The sequence below is a fragment of the Typopeltis vanoorti genome, chromosome 8 (assembly GCF_054136105.1).
Source record: "Typopeltis vanoorti isolate ZY-2024b chromosome 8, IOZ_Tvanoo_1.0, whole genome shotgun sequence".
In the NCBI taxonomy this organism is placed as follows: domain Eukaryota; kingdom Metazoa; phylum Arthropoda; class Arachnida; order Uropygi; family Thelyphonidae; genus Typopeltis; species Typopeltis vanoorti.
In genome coordinates, this window is record NC_143556.1 from 12,746,597 (window position 1) to 12,769,673 (window position 23,077).

The 23,077-nt window shown below is 35.1% G+C and overlaps 1 protein-coding gene across 1 annotated transcript in view; it reads right to left on the bottom strand.

Moving 5' to 3' along the window:
• The window catches only part of crb (cell polarity complex component crumbs), a 439,435-nt gene that overhangs the window by 284,294 nt on the left and 132,064 nt on the right, over nucleotides 1-23,077 (bottom strand). Inside the window, exon 6 of the mRNA XM_090397137.1 lies at nucleotides 2,628-2,981. Coding sequence (XP_090253263.1) covers nucleotides 2,628-2,981 — 354 coding nt within the window. The remainder of the gene's footprint in view (nucleotides 1-2,627; nucleotides 2,982-23,077) is intronic.

The following is a 23,077-nucleotide window of genomic DNA, read 5'->3' on the forward strand; positions in this document are numbered from 1 at the left end:
AATTGTCCTTTGCATATGTGATCTTCTATTTTGTATATCTAAAAATTTTAAGTATATCCTGGAGCAGAACATAATCTGAATAACTTGTTGCCACAACTCTGCTATTTACATACTGTCTAAAGATGGCAATGACCACAAAATGATATCAATTCATCTATGCAGAAAATTTCAGCTGAATCATAATATTACTGGAAATTTTGATTCAATCCATCAATGAGAAGTCTGATTTTACACGAATGATCAGTAGAACTTATTTGTTCATTATTTCTAAAATGCAGCATCCATAAAATAAATTCAAAATGTTTCTGAGACATAACAGCAAAATTTGTGCAAATGCAGGATATCTGGACCAGTAAAGATATATTTCAGGAAGCTTTACTGATGCCATCTTTATAATAAGGCCAAAAAAATCTTTTGTTCTCATCTTTAATGTTGGGGGATACAATTAAGGAAGCCTATTAATAATTTTTCAGATTGCAAACAAATTAGTCTACTCTGCTATTAATTCAAATATTTCTTCTTAAACCTAGAAAAAATAAAAAGCTCCTAATTTCTTAAAATCTTGTATGCTAACATCTCATAACTTGAAACCAGAGATACCTATGGAAGGTATCAGATGAGGCTGTTTCCAATAAAACAATTAAAAGTTTTTTAAAGTACCACATAAAGAGTGAAATGTCAGATCTCACCAAGTATATCAACTGAAACAGAATGATTTTTCAAACAATTCATCAAGTAGTACAGGATGATACAGGTATCATCCTGTACTACTAAACATTGTCAAAAATTTTATCTAGTTCTGAGAATGAAGATGACAGACAATGATAGCAGTATTCATTATTCACTCCGTCTCGCTTTTCCTTTTTTTAAATTAATATTTCCATCAATACTGTGGCCATTGTCTCTGTCTTCTTTACTCTCAGAACTAAATAAAATCTGGTGGTGTTTAGTAGGAGAAGATGATACCTGTATTTCACATTGTCCATTGTTTAAAAAATCATTATTCTTCAGATGATATACTTGGTGAGATATGACATTTCAATTTATGTGGCAAAACTATTTCATCAGATGTACCATTAAGGAACTTTTCTTATAATGGCATATTCCTTATAAGAGCACTTTCAATAAATAATTTATAGGCAAAAAATCATTTAATGCCTAGAAGGCTCATACCTCACTGTAACAATGAATGACAAATTGCTCAACATAAGAAATATAAACAAAAAGAACCTTGTACAACAGTTGAATGCAATGACAGCTTTCATTAATTCACATGTAAAATCTTCTTCTCCCATAGTCCTAAATGAACCATTGGGTCATTCATGGCTGGTAGGTGATACTCTTTGCTAACCTCCTCCAGTCGTCTCAGTCTCTTGTTCTTGATGTCAATTGAGAAAGGGAGGAATTTGTCCATTTTAATTGAGGTTGGCCCCTAACCCTTAGTCCTGGAACGATTCCTTCTAGTGCTTGCTTTGGAATGCCAATTAGCCCTCCACATGTCCGAACCATTTCATCTGTCTTCTTCTGATGACAGATTCAGAATATTTTCCCTTTTTCTCCCATCTATTGAGCCAATCAGTTTTCGGACATTTTCATTGGTTTTGTGAGCGGCATAGGGAATTCTCAAACGTCTTCTGTAAGTTTTCATTTCGAAAGACAGGAGTCTCCTCTCATCTTCCTTCAATAAAGTCCAGGCCTCACAACCATACAAAAGGACAGAATTCACCAAGGTGTCAATTAGTCTTAGTCTGGTTGTGATTGCTATTCTGTTATCTCCCCACAATGGTTTTAACTTCTGTAAGGCCACGGTTGCCTTAGAAATTCGGTGATAAGTGAACTTCTTTACATTCTCAATTTGCTTATTGCCAATTTGTATTTTTAAGAATTCGATGTCTGATTTTGAGGTTATCATTGTTTTTGTTTTTTGTAGGTTTATGTATAATCCATATTTTTTTAATGTTCCGAAAACACGGCTGGTTATCTCTTGTAATTCTTCTTCACTTTCTGCCAGAAGATCGATATCGTCAGCGAACGTAAGTTATTTATTCTTAGTCTGCCAACTACTATTCCAGTGTCATATTCATAAACAGCTTCATCTATGACATATTCCTGAAAACAATTAAAAAGAAAAGGGAACAAGATGCATCCCTGTCTCTGCCCCAATATTATAATGAAGAAACATTGCATTATTAATTATTCATTAATTCTATTTAAAAAAAAAATAAATGAAAACTTTAATGATGTGTAATGAGCTTGCTCCACCTTTGCATGGAGTTGCCCTGCTGTTGTACTACCCAAGTGATCAGTTACACTTGGGCTCGCCGATAGTTTTTTCGGCATGAAACTCTATGGATTTCGATGGACTTCGATCCTAGTTTCATACCCGGCTATAAAATAAAACGGGATTTACCATCTCCCTTTTACTTGAAAAATATTATTGTTATGGCAATAACATCTTCTCTTTACTGTTTTTTGTTTTTGTTTCTTTAACTTCTGAAAAAGCTCTGCTTTCTCTATTAACTTCTCTTCACTTATTTTCCCTTGATATAATATTAGAAATAATATATCACATGCACATTCCAAAATAGTTCACCACTTATAATATTTAATAAAAAAAAAATACTTACCATAATAACCTGGCAAACATGCACATGAATAAGTATTGATACCATCCTTACACGTGGTATTAATTGGACAGGAGACTCCCACACAGTCATCAATATTGATTTCACACTGTGGACCGCCAAAACCACTGGGACAGATGCAATCATATCCATTAAAAATTTTGATGCAAGTTGCATTATTTGCACAAGGATTTGACAAACATGCATCAACATCATAATCACAGTTCTTGCCACCAAAGCCAGGGGGACACAGACATACATAATCACCATAACGATCAAAACATGTACTTCCTATACGACAAGGATAATATTCTTCACATTCATTGATATTCGCTTCACAATTCATGCCGTTATAACCTACATGGGAACAAAAGATGTTATGTAATCATATTTATAAATGTATAATAAATATTATACTTTGTTAATATTAAAAAACATTAAGAACATTTTCTAAGAGAAAGTTAAGGTATTTTTTTTTTAACCAAGTGATTACTTACACTTTGAAGGAAAGCAGTTTCTTGATAATTATAAAAATTTAATTCAAAGACAATTAATTACCAGCATAGCAAAAATCCTTTATAGTGAACTTACAATATATATGCATTATATAATTCTACTTGTAGTGAATGTATAAGTAGAATGATATGAACTTTAAAAATTAACCAGGTTTGACTTGCAAGCATTTTATTCATTAAAATTGAATTTTTCTCTGCAATGTTTCGCTGTCTATGTGGGTGACAGCATCTTCAGGAAGATACTTAATAAACAAAAAACTAAAACACACTAGTGAAGCTAATGGAGAGAGCTCAATGAGTGAGAATTCTTATAGAGCCAGAATTTGATAATGAAGACAGTGAGATTGGGCATTTTAAAAAATTGAGAACCGAAGTCACTTAAGGAACCTGGGTCACATAAGAGTCAAAGCCAAATAACTGGGAGAAGACCTCCGCATCGCCTTTCAGGAATGCAGAGAACCTACTGGGACTTCCTATGGTGCACCCTATTAGTGGATATCTACTGGATACCAACAAATGAGGATGGACAGGCAATTTGGGTCTTAGTTGACCAAATTGTCTCTACTGGCTTGCATTCAGAAATGGGTTGAGAGTGAATATCAGCAAGTCAAACCTGGTTAATTTTTAAAGTTCATATCATTCTTTGCAATGACAGCATGGGTCTACTAAGGGAAGGTCATGCTTTAGCAACTTGCTCACATTTTATAATAATGTTACCATTGAACTAGATAAGGGGAATGGATACACTATGATACTTTTGGATTTTGCTAAGGCTTTTCACAGAATACAGCATGGAAGACTGTTGCATAAATTGGAGAATATGGGTTTGGATTATAAAATATTAGTGTGGATAACATCTGTTAACCATCCTTAACAGATTCCCTAATAGTCAACATCATCCTACATTAATAGAGATAGGAACATTAATCCCAGTCATCAGCAGAACACCAATCGTTAGATGAAATCTTCGCAGGTCCGACTGGACAGTATTTCAGAAACAAATCGAGCAAACCATTAGAGCAATTCCACCCACTCCTAATTGCTATCCCAGATTTGTTAAATTACTCAAATCTGCAGGAAAAGCCTCTATCTCTAGAGGCTACAGAAAACAATATATCCCATGTTGGAGTAGAGAAAGTGAGGAACTCCTAACCAAATATGAGGAAACTGAAGATCCAACTATTGCTAAGGAGCTCATATAAATCCTGGATAAAAACAGAAAGGAAAGATGGATCTCAACCATCACTGAACTCGATTTTGCCACATCTAGTCGGAGAAGCTGGTCACTTCTGAGAAAATTAGGTGGATCAGAGCCAACAAACACAAAACAACAGAGATAACTCCTGATCAAATGGCTAACCATTTATTGAAAACCTCCAAGATTCATCCCAGCTCTACCAGGAAAATTGCTGTATAAGCTTCCACCACCAGACAAATCCTGAAGATGGAACTCGAGCTTCCTGAACTCGTACACCCAGTATCTCGGGAAGAGGTACAAATAGCCTTAAAACTTACCAAGAATGGCAAAGCTGCAAGATTGGATGGTATACTCCCTGAGTTCCTAAAACATCTTGGTCAACATGGCCAAATATGGCTGGCTACCCTTTTCTCAGAAATCATCATGACTGGTAAACTACCAAAGCTATGGTGGGAAGCCAAAATAATTGCCATGCCCAAACCAGGGAAAGATCCAAATGTTGTGAAAAACCTGCACCCTATCTCCTTGCTTTGCACCACCTTTAAGCTCTTTAAAAGAATTCTCCTTAAAAGAATTTCACCAATCATCGAAAGAGCACTCCCGACTGAACAAGCTGGCTTCAGGCCAGTAAGAAGTTGCTGTGACCAGGTCCTGGCCCTGACAACTCAAATTGAAGCAGGCTTCCAGAAGAAACTTAAATCTGGAGCCACTTTCTTTGACCTAACATCTGCTTATGACACTGTCTGGATCAGGGGCATCTTCCTAAAACTAGGAAATATTATAAAGTGTAAAAAAAACTTTACAACTTTTTGATTCTATTCTCTCCAACAGAAAGATGAGGGTCCATATTGGCGGAAAAAAAGAGCAGGCCCAGATTCCTTCACAACGGTCTTCCTCAGGGCTCTGTGTTATCCCCTATACTTTTTAACATCTATGTGTATGATCTACTTAATACCATATCAAACAAGTATATGTATGCCGATGACCTAGCGAACTTACATCAATCCACCTCCTTTATCAACCTAAAATACAGACCTGAACACCCTGGAAGAGTACTTTAAGCAGTGGTACTTGAAGCCAAATCCAACGAAAACAATGTTCTCAGTATTCCACCTGTACAATGCAGAGGCGAATCGACAACTCAACCTTTCTTTCTGTTGGAAAATGGTAGACCACGAGCCTCACCCAAAATACCTTGGGATGAGCCTGGACAGAAGCCTAACCTATAAAAGGCACATCATCAACCTCTAATAAAATTAAAACCAGAAATAATATCATTTCAAGGCTTGCTGGAACAACCTGGGGTTGTGGTGCAGAAGCCCTAAGGTCGTCTGCACTAGCCCTCGCATTCTCTGCAGCAGAATATTGTGCCTCTGTCTGGGAAAGAAGTATACACACTAACATTATAGACACCCAGCTAAACTCTACCATGCGCGCAATTAGTGGGAAAGTGAGAAGCACCCCTCTCTCCTGGCTGCCTGTTATATCTAACATTGCTCCACCACACATACAGAGAAGACAAGCCTCGATTAAAGAATTTAATACAGCAGTGAGCAACCCACTCCTGCCACTACATCAGACTCTCATAAACCCTCTATGACTCAAATCTAGAAAGCCTCTCTGGTCCATGGACGAACTCTCTTCAGCTCCGCTGCCATCAATATCTGACACAATGGAGAGAGAGAATACTGGTCCAACAATCTACCAACAAACAACTTTCTGGTGGAAGATCCCTGTGCTCCATAGCCTGGTTTTGATCTTCCTAGGAAGATTTGGTCATCAATAAACAGGATCAGAACTAGTCAGGGCAGATGTCTCTACCTGCCCTGACTAGTTCTGATAAATTCGATAAATTCTATGGAATTTATCGAAGAAGCTGAGTGACCAATGAGGGGACAGAAAAAGTTACACTAGATATTTTATACATAGGACTGTCTATAGAATCTACAACAGATCTAAGTGGACAGTTACTTTTATGTAATTTTAGTGAACCATATACATAAATGGGGGCTGTCAGATCACCCTGATTGTGAGTGTTCTCCCGTGACTCAGACGATTACTCATATTGTGTGCGACTGCCCAAGGCACCAATTTCATGGTGGTGGCCTACAGGACATCCACAAAGTGATGGATGAGGCCTTGAATTGGCTTTCCAGCCTGGACCATGACCTGTAGTTGGTGTGGCGGTGATTATGGAAGAAACAGGAGATCATGGTCCCGTCTCACCACAAAGACGTTATTCTCATGGTCATAGTCCTCGTCATGGTATCAACAGAACTCCTCCTCATGTTAGAAGATGATAATGTAATGTGAAATGGGCCCCCTCTCTAATGGATCAAATTTTCTCACACAACTGCTCTCTAATTAAACCTAGGATACAGACACATTTATGTTGTGAAGCATTGTGAGCACATGCAGCCTTGTCATACTTGTTACAGTAGGATGATAATTGCCCCTGGCTTGATTATGACAAGTTACTTTTGCTTTATTTAAAAAAAAAAATTTAAACAAGGAAAGACTTAGAAAGCTGGTCGTGCCTTTTATGTAATGAACTTTTATATGTTAAGATTTTCATCATTTGTTGCTGGAAATTGTGATTGTGCTCTTCATTTACCAGTTTCATGAAGTCATAAGCATAAATAAATAAATAAATTAATTAAATAAAAGTGTGGATAAGAGGATAGCTGACTGACAGATATCAAAAACTGGTATATGGGGTGAGGTCGTATCAAGAGCTTGATAAGACCTCACTTGGACTATTGTGTGCAGATCTGGTCTCCTGGTTGCCGTTATAATTCTAATACAATGGAGTGAGTGCAAAGGAGAGTGTTAAAAATTATATCTGGATTGTGGAATACTGATTATGAAGACATATTGAGAATTTGTAGATTGCAGACACTAGCAAAGAGGAGTGATGTGATAGACTCACAAACTTCTGAAAGAATCATACAGGAATTTCGGCTGATGGAATTTTTCATTTTATGGAGGGTGGGGAAAGGACAAAAGAGAATCCTTGGATGCTAAGAATGAATGATGCTAAGAAGGAGTGAGGGCTAGATTTATCTCTCATAGGGTAGTGACTAATTGGAATGGAATGCCATTGGATGTTGTGTGTGCAAGCAGTGTGAATGAATTCAATAAGCATGATAGCTGGTGTGTGTAATATGTCGCATTCCTCAATGAGTCCCTGACTCCCTGGAGGTCTCTTAATAATAATAATAATAACAACAACCATAAAAGCATATGATGGCACAACACGATGAGATTTTATGCCAGCTGGTACATCACCCGATTAAAGAAGGTGCCCAATGTTTTCATCAGGGAACCAGGGCAAACCAGGGAATAAGTTCTAACTCAGCATCTAGAAGAAGAAACCAACATGAGAAGAAGTGAAATTAGGAATCATCAATAATAAAGAGTATTAATGGTAAGGAAATCAAACTTACAGAAAAATTGGAAAAGTATCTTGTGAACATAACCGTGTTACTGAGATGAAGAAGACTGAGCACTCAAGCATAACTCAGGCAGAGTTATGCTTTAGTCCTAAGAATTTAAGATAGGAATCATCAAATTAATAAATTAATGGAAAGGAAATTGAACTTGTAAAAGAACTGGAAAAGTAGCAAGTGGAGATGATTGACATTACAAGACAAAGAAGACAAAAACAGCTGAGATCTTACTAAATAATAAGTAAAGGATGTTATATTCATGCAATAATAATCAAGAAAAGGAAGGAGTTACAATCACATTCAATACCAAACAAAAAGATAAACTTCTTGATTGGAAGGCAGTTTTAAGTAGAGTGATGAGGGCAAACTTCAAAATGGGGAGATGGACAATATACCTATGGTCCTACAGAAAGTGCATCAGGAAGAAGTGGAAGAATTTTTTCCAGTCATTAGAACAGGCAGCTAACATAAAGAAAATGGAAAAAGTGGTCCATGTTGGAGATCTAAACAGCAGAGTAAGAAATGAATCTCACCAGGCATACAGGAATGTTCTGGAAAAATTTGAAGAAAAGAGCAAAGCTAATAATAATGGTAAGTATTTACTGGACTTCTGCTCAGAAGATGGCAAATTAAATCAAGAAATTAGCCAAAACATTAACAGTATACAAGATAGGTTCAAACCAGTTTTTATGGATGTGAGAGTTGGGTTAGAAATAGAGCACTTGATCAAAGATTAGAAACCAGGGATGTGAGAGAGTTCTCAGAAAAATTAGGGGCCTGAACAGCTGGCAACAATGGTATAATCATTAAAAATGAAGACATTATGAAGGAACATGACATCGTTAGCATTCAAGAAGTGTAACAGAGCTAATCTAATGTGGTATGGTCAATTAAATAGAATGGGAGAGGAAAAGTTAGCAAAACAAGTGTTTGATGCCAAGATGGCAGGAAAAAGACCCAGAGGAACATACCAAGGTCTAGCTGGATTGATTCAGTCAGAAGTGCATTAGAAGAACAAAATGTTATATACAGAAAATGGAAAAAGGCATTGGAGAAAATGGTATTGGAGTATGGACAAGTAATAGACTAATTTGGAAGAAAATTGTTGATAGGAGATTATTAATAATGTAAACTTAATTGTGCGGTGTCCTCATAGCAGCCTGAATCAGGAAATTTAAGGCTGGTTTGGCCAAGTGGTTAGTGGACCAAACTCTAACCAACAGGTTGCAGGTTTGAATCTGTGTGAAAATGGATGTTTGTGCTTGTCTTTAGGTGGGAGATGAATTTCATCACCCAGGTGGGACAATCACTGCCTGAAGTCGCTTGAAAAAAAGCTCCATGTTTGGTCTCTAGAGCAGGGTTTCTGGACCGATGTAAAAATAAATAAAAAATTACAATATATATATATATACACACACAAGGGTGGTCTGAAACGTTCTCAGCCTAACAATAAAAAACGAATTTATAATTTCAAAATTATTTTTATTTTTCAACATAATCTCCCTTAAGACTAATACATTTATTCCAGCGATGCTTCAGCACCATTATCCTATCCCTGTAGTGGTTCTCAGTAAGATCTGCTAAATACCCCTCTACAGCCACAATCACTTCTTGATTTGAAGAAAAATGCTGACCAGCGACGAAGAGTTTTAATTTTGGGAAGAGAAAGAAGTCAGAGGGTGCCAAATCTGGGGAATAGGGTGAATGTTCCAACAATTCATAGTGCAGATCCCTTAATTTTCTCATTGCCTGAACACTTTTGTGGGCAGGTGCATTGTCCTGATGAAAGACGATTTTTTTCTTCTGTAAACCAGGTCTTTTCTCAAGAATTTTTTCATCTAGTTTGGTTAAAAGACTGGAATAATACTCCCCAGTTATTGTTTTACACTTTTCAAGATAATTAATAACAAAGTGCCTTTAGCATCCGAAAACACCGATGCCATGACCTTTCCTGCTGATGGACCCGACTTTGTCTTCTTCGGCATTGAACAACTGGCTTCTGTCCATTGTTTTGACTGCTGTTGATTCTGGTGTGTAATGGTGAATCCACATATCATCCATAGTAATAAATCAATGCACAAAATCAGTTTTATTCTTGTTAAAATGCTCCAAGCGCTGTTCAGAGATTTTCATGCGAGTGCGTTTTTTGATCTGCTGTGAGCAAGTGCAGCACCCATCTTGTGCAAAGCTTTTTCATGTACAATTCTTTATATTCTCCACATTCTTTTGAAATGCCTATAGTCTCAGCAATTTCATACATTTTTGACTCGCCAGTCAACCAATACCATAACGTCCACTCGATCAATGATTTCTGGTGTTGTTACACTTTTTGGACATTCTTCACGTGGATCATCATCAAGCCTGGTATGGCCATGTTTAAACTCGGCAGCCCATTTCTTAATTGTTGAAAATGAAGGAGAAGAGTGCCCATAAACTTTTATGAACTTTGAATGAATTTCTTTTGGCATGAAACCTTCTTTTATAAAGAATTTTATAACCACACGATACTTAATTTTATCCATTTCAAGGGATACAGACAACACTTTTGCTTCAGATAGCTGTATAAAACAAACTACTTGACAGAATGACTTGCAATTTCCATGGATGCTTATGACAGATATACTAACTTAGAAAAAAAAATCTTGCAAATAGTGTTGCCGTCTATGGTCGAGAACTTTTCAGACCACCCTTGTATGTTTGATAAATGTGAAAGAAAAATCCTTAGCCCACCCAAGGTACAAATTTGTAGATTTTTTATTTGGTTCCCACCCATATAAGTTTATTAATAACCTTTCATGGGTGGGAACCAAATAAAAAATCTCATTTCTCATTTTTTTGCTTCTCTCATCTTTTATTTTAGAAGTAAGATCAAGTTTCTTCTAGGGTAGTACTATGGAATATAGAGTATTTTATGGAAATCTGTGTTCATGAGATTACTGTGCTGTTAATTTAAAATTCATTAGGAAAACAATGAAATATATATTCTTGATTGTACCATCTGCTTTAAATCAGAAATTGATTTCATATTTCATATTGATTTCATACTGATTCACATAACACTAGATTTTATAGCAATCACAAAAATCTAGCTTTAAAATTTATTTGTTATATTATAATTTAATTTAATTAGTTTTACTTTCATAAATTTAACTGAGGATAACAATTTCCCAAACTTTTGAAATAATGAGGCAGTTGTTCCTATTAAGTCTATGAAGCATGGCTTCAGCACTTTTTTTATATAAATGTTCATGTGTATATATTGATCTATGTAGCAGCTTAGCATTTTACCAGTGGATCCTATGATTAGCAATTTCAATTGCATGTTGTGCAATATCAGATTCTTGAGGTTTGACAAGAATGATGTGGTCTTGGTGTTCAGAGATACGCTTATTTATAGATCTTTCTGTTTGTCCATAGTAAGACAAGTTACACGAACATAGTACTTCTTTTATGCCAGGTAGCATCATTGGTGAGAGTTTGTCTTTTGGAGAAGGAAGAAAGTTGTGAATTTGGATGATGAGCTCATAGGTAGTAGCAATGAGTTGATATTTTTTCATAATTTTTGCTATATGTTCAGAGATGCCCTTAATGGTATAGGAGACTTGTGGGCTTCTTTTTGTTTGGGTTGATTTGTATGAGAGTGGTTAATTATTTTTGGGGTGATTATTGGATTATATCCATTTAGTAAGGCTGTATCTTTGACAATTCCCACTTCTTGTTTTAGAGATTCTTCAGAAGAACAAATCGTGTGTGCTCTGGATTTTATGATGATGGATTTTAGATTTTATGATGCCATATTTTTGAGATGGACGGTGAGCTGATGTATTGTGAATATAACGACCTGAAAAAGTTGATTTTCAGTAGACAGAAGTGGAAATGGATCCATCTTTTTTATGCTGGATGGTGTACATCAAGAAAGGAAATACCTTTTGATAATTTTTTTCTTGTGTGAACTAGATAGGCAGATGTAGGGTGTTGATTTTTTGTAAAAATAACTAGAATTTTGGTTCTGTGTGACTCCAAACTGCAAAGATGGTTTCAGGTGAAAATTCAAGAGTGAAAATTCTTTCTTCTAGGTGTTCAAGAAAAAAGTTGGCTAAGTTAGGGTGAGGCTACTGCTGTTCCTTCCTCTTGTTTATGTATTTTATCTTTCCATGTGAAGTAACCTGATATAATTGCAAATTTGAATAATTCCACTATGTCCGATGGAAATTTTTGGGTTAAAATTCTATTGTCTCTTTGTGAGGGATATTAGTAAAGAAAGAGAGAGAGAGAGAGAGAGAATGTCAAAGCTTACTAACGTGTCTGTATCTGCTAGTTAATGTCTTTTATTTTTGTATGAAATTCTATGGAATTTATCGAAGAAGCTGAGTGACCAATGAGGGGACAGAAAAAGTTACACTAGATATTTTATACATAGGACTGTCTATAGAATCTACAACAGATCTAAGTGGACAGTTACTTTTATGTAATTTTAGTGAACCATATATATTCTAGGAGGTCTTGCATGATATGTTATGAGTCTTTTGATGGTTTCTTGATCCATGGATGCAGTTTCATCCAATAACTTGATGAATTTTTTGAGCTGACTTTTATAGGATCATTATTAAGCTGGAAGTATGTATTGTGATCATGAAACAGTAAATTTATTTTCCAATCATATGATTTAGCATCTAAGATATCCAACCATCAGAATTGAATATTCCACTATCTTAATTAAAAGTCCTGAATTCCTTAAGATGAAATAACATAGTTATTTCATCTTAAGGAATAAGATGAAATAACTATGAAATAACCAAAGCTAACGAAAACAATACCACCGTAGTCTTGTTCAATAATTGTACTGATGTCATATGAGACATATGACAAAATATTTACATAATAAAAAAGTTATTTACTGTGGCATGCATGTTATTCTAGAGTTATGGATACTCCACAGGTTTTACAATAAAAAAATTCCTGGAATTTTAGATGATAACATAGGATTCTTTTAGGTTAGGAATAAACACAGTAATATCACTTTCAATAGCCTATTAAAAATCTTCAAATAACACAATCAAAATAAATAGGTTAAAAAATAATTACTGTTTAATAGATAAAATTAACAGTTTACATTTCTTCAATTTCAAGAGGCTTTGTGAAAGTTGTAAAAAAATAAGAGAAAAAAACATTAGCTACATTTATATTCTTTCTTCCTCATGAGTTAAAAAAACTCACTTTTCCAGTCATAAAAAATGTTTTCACTTGGTTAAACTGTAAATTATATTTGACAAGAAATTACATTCTTCTTTAATTATTTAGACAAGTATAAGAAAAGTTTGTGAATGTGAAGTATATTTGCAACAAGGCAACTTCTACATAGAAGCTGTTGACTTCACATCAGTTGCCTCATTAACATTATGGGTAGTGACCCTTCCTATAATGCAAAAATATTATGGGGAGGGCCACCACCAGACCAGATTTGACTTTAATTGAGGTCTCATTAATGAGAGCTAGTCCCCAGAAGATACCACCAAGGTTGAATCAATGCAAAAGTCATATCTTTTTTTCACATACAAGTAGTAAAAGGATGTATCATCACATTATTAAAATACTCTGGATCAGAGAATACGAAGTGAAAGTTTTTTCATTTTGTAACCAAGTGAAAAAAAATTTCTATCAGCCAATGAGGAAGAAAGGAAAAATATATGGACCTTAGTTGATCTGCCCTATTGTATCTTAACTGATTGAGCCATTTGTAAAACAATTCAATTCACAGAAACAGCTATTTAGTAACTCAGCATTATATGGGATGTAATGTACACTAAAACAAGAATAGAATAATTAAAAACACAAACTTATTTAATAGTGACCATTTACAAACATCTTATATTATAGCCTACCAGTTTCGCCAGCAAACTGGCTAGCTTTTTCAAGGTGTTTACAGGAAGACATAAAAACTAGTAAATGCAAATTCAAAGGAACATAAAAACGTTGTAAACAAACTAGTAGCTAAGGTTACACGTTCGCGTGACAGAGACTGAAAGGACTTATTGTTCTTATTCATTATCACGCATGTGTGTTTGTTGTAAACATGTAATGTGATTACCGGCTAGCTGTAGTTCAGGTGGATTCAGAGAGAGGATCAGGTTTTTCCACGAACTGTTTAGGATTGCACCCTGATTTCTGTTGAGGTTTCTGCTGGTTATTAACACTATTGGCTTCCTTGAAATCAGGGTGCAATCCTAAACAGTTCGTGGAAAAACCTGATCCTCTCTCTGAATCCACCTGAACTACAGCTAGCCGGTAAACACATTACACGTTTACAACAAACACACATGCGTAATAATGAATAAGAACAATAAGTCCTTTCAGTCTCTGTCATGCAAACGTGTAACCTTAGCTACTAGTTTGTTTACAATGTTTTTATGTTCCTTTTAATTTGCATTTACTAGGTTTTATGTCTTTCTGTAAATGCCTTGAAAAAGCTAGACAGTTTGCTAGCGAAGCTGGTAGGCAATAATGTAAGATGTTTGTAAATGGTCAGTATTAAATAAGTTTGTATTTTTAATTATTAAACAATCAAATATGTTTAGTTTAAAGGATAGAATAAGGTTTTTTTTTTTTTTTTTTTTTCCACAAGGTTGGCTTAGTTGTCTGAACAGATAGCATCTTTACTCTCCAACCAACAGAATTTGAATCCTGCTGTGGCACATATGTTTCCATATGTCTTTTAGGCAGAAGATGATTATCATTGCATAATTCAGGTCACAGCAGCTGCTAATTAAAAGATCTTAATAAAATTGCATTGCTGCTGCTGGAGAGATTCAAAAGCATAGGTGGAATGCTGTTATTTCTGCTCCTCTTTAATATTATTTTGTATTAATTTTCTCAGTGTAATTTTAATCCCATTGTTTATGTAATTCATTAGTGTTTGTGTAGTCATAACAATACATTAATTTACCATTATTAAATCTTACAATTTTAAAATAGCTAACAGTTATTCACGTACATTTTGCAATTGGCCATGATAAGTATGCCAACTAATTTAAATGAAAATTCTTCACTCTTCACTTGTCTGTTACAGCTCCAATGATAGATCTTGAAACATAAGTTAATTTTATCATTAAACAGTAATACTTTTATTATGTGGTATCCATTTGTCATCAAATCCTTGAATTCTTTCTGCCATAGTTCCTTGATATGCATTCATTTTTAAAAAAATTATGAAAACAACTACTGCATTTTAGTAAAACTTCAGTTTAATATAAATCAAAATAATCATCTGACATTTCGACCTTCATATCAGAGATAAATGCCACAGGAACTTGAGCAGAAACATGTTGTTTTTGCAGCAATGCACTTACTCGCACTGCTCATGAAACCCAACAGATAATACACAACTTGGGCTTTCAATGTCTGCCTCACCCACCCGATTTGCCAGACCTTGTCTAATCTGACTATTTCCTATTGGCAAATTTAAAGATACACTTGAAAGGAACAAAATTTACCACAAATGATGAAATCATATCTGCAACCGAGAACTGGTTTGTGCAACAAGGGAAACTCTTTTTTCCTCAGAGGATTGCAAATGATGCAGCAGCATTGTAAAAAGTGTATAACACTTCGTGGGGAACATGTAGAATAATGTGCAAGTTATATGGTTCTACTTCAATTCCTTAATGGTGATTATCATAACTTTCCAGCACATCCTTGTAGATACCATGATAGCACAACATGACTAGGTTTACATTATTACTAACTTTCTATGAACAATTTTTTTCCAAATCAGTATTATTTGACAGTACTACAATACTATCAGATCTTATATTTTGGGAAATGATAAAACCACATGGCTACAATATTTTCAGAGTTTACTATGAAAGAACTGCAAATACTGCAATTCCAAATAACCTGGTACAATATATTTCTATACAGGAATTGAAGTTATATTAAATAACTTAAAAACAATAAATTTAAAAAAAAAATGGCATTAACATGGAACTTTTCAAAAACGAAACTGATGAAACTCTTAAACCAAGACTTGCAGATTTCCTGAAAAGAATATAGGATGGGAAAGAACCCATCAGAATCTTGCACTAGTTACTCCAGTTCATATAAAAAAAAAAAAAAAAAAGCACCTGTAAAAATTAACATGGAATTGATATTCAAAATGGTGGTTAGAAAACATATTGCAAATATTATAAAAGACAAACCAGAGTCATTATAGTGATAAGATAGGTGACAAACACAATGGATCCTGAAAATGCAGGTCCTCCTGGGCAGATGATTACTTTTCTTTAAAATTGCTAATTGAAAAGTTTGTTTAATGAAGAATTCAATAAATCAATACATTTACTACAGGAAAGCTTCTGTGTGAACAGAGATCAACGTTTAAAAACACTCAATGACAATAAAGTGTTTTTTATTGTCAAAAAACCAAATAATAGTAACGATCTACAATCTTTTTGGATATAATCTCAAAACAGTGAAACTGGGAATTGAAATATTAGCATACTGGAAACTGATAAACTGTGGGGGGGGGGGGGGGAAGCACTTTGTCTTCATTATTAATTTAAAATTTTTATATGAATCCCATTGTCAGACAGAGAGTAACAGTTGATGGAAATATCTCATGAAGTAGCAATAAACACATCACATATTCCTGGCTAATAATGAAGATGAATTTCAATATTCTGTGCATCATTTAAATAAACCTTATTGCTAAAAAATTTTTCCAATTTTTAGAATTACAATATGAGATGTAACACACACACACACAAACAAAAGCAACACAAAATTAAGTGCTATACATAGATGAAAGTCTAGGCAGAAAGGCACCTGTTGGTGGCCTAAGATGTAAAAGGGAATCATAGGGTATTAGTGTTATTTTGGGAAGTTTCATGCAATCATATTTATTCAAATTAGGCTGATTTTCGAGCACAGTAGCAGATTCTAAAATTGGTATTTCTCTTCTAAATTTGCTGCAATAGAGCATAGTGGTCTTTTTCAAATTGATTCTATCAGCTGTATCCAAAGCATGGTCTGCAAGGCCCATTTAACCATAGTCATGATGGCAGATGCATTTTTTTTAAGTTCTTCCATGAGAATAGCTGTTAATCTTCATGACTACCCATAGTAGCCCAACTTAACCAAATTAATAACTTAAGCATGCTATGTAGTTTGTAAGATGGCTTGTTTCTTTATATATGCATGTACTCTAGATCAGGGTTTCTCAAACTGTGTTCTGCAAGAAGTTCTGGAATTTGTCATTTTAGTTTTCTAAGCATTTTTCATTAATAAATATTTTATAGCAGAAATATTCTGAGGAGAATAATATTCATTAATATGTCAAAAAGCTCAGACCCAGAACGCCTAATAACATCTGTGTATCGTTAATTTTTACACATCGAAACCTTTCAACATTTGGGAAAGGGAGTACCGCTGTTCATGATGGGTCATAAAAACTGCCCGCAAGTGGATTATAACAATGAGTGGCATATCCTTTGTTCTCAAAACTGAAGAAAATGACATCTGTGTAGCAAATGTCAGTGACTAAGTGGCATATTTTTAAACACTTATAATATAAATTTTTGGTGATCAGAATAGGATATGTCAATGAAAATCAGCACAAATTAATTTAATGGTGGTTTAATTGGCGTTAAATTAATTATTAATTAAAAATTAATTATCAATCATTAATAAAAAATCAGCTAAATTACCAATTAATTATTAATTAATACATTACAAACTAACCAAGGTGTTCAGTGAAAATTTCAGGATTTGTGAAGGGTTCCATCACAGAAAAAGTTTGAGAAACCCTGCTCTAGATGATGACCTTGATATGAAGGTCGAAATGTCGGGTGATTATTTTAGTTTATAATAATGAACTCTATGTACAGCAGAAACTGAGAAAGGAGGGACTTTGTCTTTAGTGGAAGCAGATAAGGGTAGCTAATTTTACACAGAAAACTGCTTTAACTATCTTAGTTATAATCTGACTTAAAAGAAGAAACTGACAATAATAAAATTGAAAAGTACAGCAGAGCATTTAATATAATCAATTTTTAATTTAAAAAACAGAATTAAAGCATACAAAACATTTGCAAGACCAATGGAAGTGAAGCTTGGACATCAGAAAATGAGATGAACAATGACTTACATCAGTTAAAATAAAATTTATGAGAAGAACTGCAGGACATCTGTTACTGGACCAGATAAAAAGCAAAGATATAATGAATAAACTAAATACAATATCTATAATACAGAATCCAGCAATATAGACAAAAATTATTACATCATGTAAACAGAATAGACAGAACCAGAACATCTTAAAAATTGCTTTGATGATACTTTTGGACTTCTATGGCACTCCTAGAAGATCTTCCTCTGGTAGTTTATCCTGCCATCCTGGTTTCAAACATCTGGTATGCTAAACTTTCTTCCCTCCCCCCCATCAATGGTTAAGTGACCATGCTACCTCAAAATTAGCTTTGATTACAATGCTATGTGAATTTCCTTCCTAATATCTTTATTAGGAAGGAACTTAATTTGATTTCTAACCCAACTCTCAGATTTAAATGATTTTCTACCAGCATTGCTAATTCTGTTGTCTATTTCCATATTTAATTTTCCATTTTAATATGGCAGAATAATAAAATCCTATGAATGGTTCATGTTGAATTATGGATGTGAAACATGGATATATACAAATTCCATAATCAGGAAATTGCAGGCCTTTGAGATGTAGTACTATGGGAGAGCACTGAAGATTCCTTGCAAGGAGAAAAAAAACTAATGAAGAGGTATTAAAGTTAATAGGAACCAAAAGAGCATTCATGAAAGACCTTATAAAGAGAAAATGCAAGATGACAGGATACATATTAAGAGAATCAGCAGGAAAAACATCTCTGGAAATAAAGGAGGGAAAATTATAGAGAAGATCTCTTGGTAAACCAAGAACTTCTTGGGTTGATGAGGTAAAGAAATAAATGAGTAACAAGAGCTATTATGGGATCAAAAGGAAGGCAGAACAGACACTCCAGTGTACCATGATTGCTAACTTCCAAATTGGAGAAGGAAGGAAGAAAGGTTCTCCACTGAGATTGGAGGCAATGATTTCTACATTCTAGCCTATTTTCAGTTTTTATCTTTATATTGTTGATTTTCATGCCAAATTTATTATAGTAGTTATTCAATTTAGTTAAAGACTCTTAAGTCATTTAGTTAAAGTTAAATACAGTCTTAGTTAAAGACTGTATTTGTTTTTATGCCTTCTTCTTCTTCACTTCACTGGGCATCTACAGATGCCATATGGTCACTCCGATGCTCGGTGATGTGCCAGGCCTCGCCATGTAGTCCTGTTGTTTGCTTTTCTGGTGGCCTCAACTCTCTGAAGATCAGTCACTCCACACATGCCATCCATCCATCTCATTGATGGTCTATCCCTGCCTCTTTTTCCAGGAACTTTATCTTCTATTACTGTTTTGAGAAGTCCCCCATTCATCCTTTGTATGTGTCCAAAATATTTTAACTTTCTTCTGTCAATGTCCTTAAGAAACCTTAAAGTTCTGCTGATCTTTTCTAACACCCATTCATTTGTATGCCTTTCAGTATATGATATCCTCAGCCTTCTGTAACACCACATCTCAAAAGAAGATATCCGTTTCTTATCTGACTTCTTTAGGTTCCAAGTCTCACATCCATAAGTTGCTGTTGGAAAAACTATTGCATCCAAAATCCTCAACTTTGTTTCCATGGAGATAGATCCATCCTTCCAGATTTTAGATAGGTCTCTGACTGTTGCTTTAGCAATTCCTAACCTTTTTCTGACGTCTTCTGAACAGCAATTCTTCACATTAATAATGGATCCCAGGTACTCAAACTTGCTGACTTCCTCAATTCTTTCTCCATTAAGGTACACTTGTTTCTCAAGAGCTTCTCTGTTTGTATTTCCTTTCAGAACCATAATCTTTGTCTTGCTAGGATTGAGTTGAAGTCTTCTGTAATTACTGATCTTGTTAACTTTGTCAAGAATAATTTATGCCTAATTATCAATATATAAATATACATGAGTGTAAAATCTTTAAAGAGGTATGCTGATGATTTATTTAAACATCACCATGCTTCAAAGTTTAATTTTAACAAATGAATGACTTCCTAATCAATCACTGTTTATTTTTCAATGTTTTTTTGGGGCATGTCTGAAGAAAAAAGTAGTTACATAAAAAAGTATTTTCTTAAAGTAAGTTATTAAATGATGATTGAAGAGAACAAGAAAATCAACAATAGCAAAAATGAGATGAGAGAACAAAGTTTTAAATTCCAGTTACAACCCAAAATATGAATCTTGAAGTATCAGTTGGTATGGTCATTAGCAGGAGCCACCTTCAAGAGTTCAAGGAAAAATTACAAGAAACTATTGTATCCACAAATGAGCTAATTCAACTATGCTCTATAACAGGGGAGCCCATGAGAGGTGTGTGTGTGTGTGCAGGGAGTACATATTACCTGGGCCTGGAAGTGAAAGGAAGGGAGTTGGAAATTTCCTGGGATTTCAGAAAATGTTTACATATATTGTGTGAAGAATAGGATCCTCATTTTGTGTAAGTCTACATAAACTGAGTTTGCTTTGCATCAAGAAGACCCCTAATATCTCGTTGGTCAACCTGTGTCATCTCAGCTCGTGGATGCATAGGAACAGATTCCACAAGGTGTCAAACATCCTCCATGCATAACTCAACCCATGTCCACAACTCCATCAGTTCACACTCATTCCATGGAGGAGGATCAGCAGTTCTCACACCCCATTCTAGCATATTCTGCACATGATCCACTAAATTACAGTCAGGGGAATTTGGGGGTCAAGGCAATGTGGTGAATTTGTTCATATTTCTCCAACCACTCAGTAGTTGTATGAGCCCAATGACAATGCACTGTCCTGTTGAAAGATGGTACTGTGGTCAGGGTCAACCTCCTGCAGATATGCATGGAGATGGTCAGCTAGTGGGTCCCTGTAGTGTTCATCATTCTGTGTTTGTGGGATTATAACCAACAGACTTAGGACATGCTAGGAAAAAGCTTCCCAGACCATAACACCACCTCCATCATCTCTTGAATCCTAACTGTGCAACAACGGAATAGGGCCTCATGCTGTTTATGTCAAAATGCAAACCATCAGCATGGTGCAGAAGGAAATAGGACTTATCACCCCAGACAACCTTATTCCAGCTGTTGAGGGTCCATTGCCAACATTCCTTGGCCCATGGAAGGTGTTTGCAATGCCTGACCATCATCATGGGAACTTGGTCTCCAGCTGTGTGAACCCCAGGCAAAACAAGGTACAGGGGATGATGCATGTGAAAATGGGCCAAACTACCATGCTGTAGTACTGGTGGGTGAGCTGTGTGACTGTTGCATGCCATATAAATGGGGAAGGGACCCCAAAAGAAACTTTGTATCTCCTGATAAACTTCCTCTCAGAGGCCCTGCTTTATAACAAAATATTCCTGCAGTCATTATGAGCTTGTGATAAGCGAAAGTTACTGTATACTGTTTAAATGTTCAATGAGTATATCTTCTCCAAACTGCAGATTAGTTTACCTGCATAAATAACAAAACCTGTTTGAAAATAAAGAACATATATTTCCCTTTTAAATTCTATCTCAGTTTAGATAACCACACACTTTTATTGAATATGGTAAGTTACACTTTTAAGTTTGTTAAAATATTGGCAAGCATTCATTGCTTACTCTGAAATCTGAAACTAAATTTTAGTTCTATTTCAAAAGTCTTATATTATAGTGTGTAAAATCATAATCAAAGGTAAAATCTGATAGCATTTTTTTTTAAATTAGAAATTAATGGAAAATTTTGTGCTGTGAATTTTCTAGATCAAAACTATGATATCACATTTAGTGGTATTTTAAACTCTTAAGTAGTACATGTTGTTTATTATTTTAACGGTATAATAGAACACAGAAACTAAGTAAATAATTAATTTATTGACTTGATGCTGATATTTCGCTGGTATTATAACCAGCATCTTCAGAGCACAAAAACACTGTTTGTCACAATACGCGAGACTAAAACAACATGGTGTACTTAACCCAAATTGTAGCAGCAACACAAAGACTAGAGTCCTGATTTTGGTGCCCTCTATCTGAAAAAAAAAAAAAAAAAAAAAAAAAAAAAAAAAAAAAAAAAAAAACACTATCATATATTACTAGAGTCCTAGAAAATCCTAGAGTGCTTGCTATTTGGCCACATGGCCCTGAGACATTGAAAACATTCTTAGCACATTTAAATAGCCAACATCCAAAAATCCACTTTACTATGGAACTGGAAGCCCACAACTGTCTGCCCTTCCTGGATACACTCATCACACGTCTCCCAGATGGTTCCTTATCATTTTCAGTTTTCAGAAAACCCACACATACAGGCAGATACTTACACAAACAATCACACCATCATCCTTCTCAACAATATGGCATATTAAAAACGCTAACCCATAGAGCGAGAGCAATCTGTTCAAATGACAAGGCTCTGACTGCTGAACTGACTCACTTACGCCACACCTTCTTGGCCAACGGCTACAATCCACAAAAAATAAACAAAATACTAAACACTCCTAAGAAACCCCTCCCACCATCTACCACAGAGAACTACAACAAAACAGTCACCATCCCCTACGTTAAAGGCACATCCGAAAAGATCTCAAGAATCCTCAATAAACATAAACTACGCACCACATTCAGACCATGTAGCAAATTAGCCACCCTCATCCGCTCACCCAAGGACAGCATTCCTCCTTTATCACATCCAGGAGTCTACCAAGTACCCTGCTCATGCAATCAAGCCTACTACGGTCAAACAGGAAGAACTGTGAATATCCGCATCAGCGAACATAAACGATACGTCCGAAAATATCATTATGGGAAGTCGGGCCTAGCAGACCATGCTCTGGATACCCCTGCACACAGGATCAACTGGAAAAACACAAAAGTACTACACAGAAACCCATATAAATCAGAGAGATTGTTCTTAGAGGCGACAGAAGCCCTAAAACACACTCCAAATCTCAACAAATATGGCTGTATTAACTTGCCGAAGATCTGGGAGACAGTCATATTAAGAAAAAACTAGCACTTTTCTAGGACTCTAGTAATATATGATAGTGTTTTTTTTTTTTTTTTTTTTTTTTTTTTCAGATAGAGGGCGCCAAAATCAGGACTCTAGTCTTTGTGTTGCTGCTACAATTTGGGTTAAGTACACCATGTTGTTTTAGTCTCGCGTATTGTGACAAACAGTGTT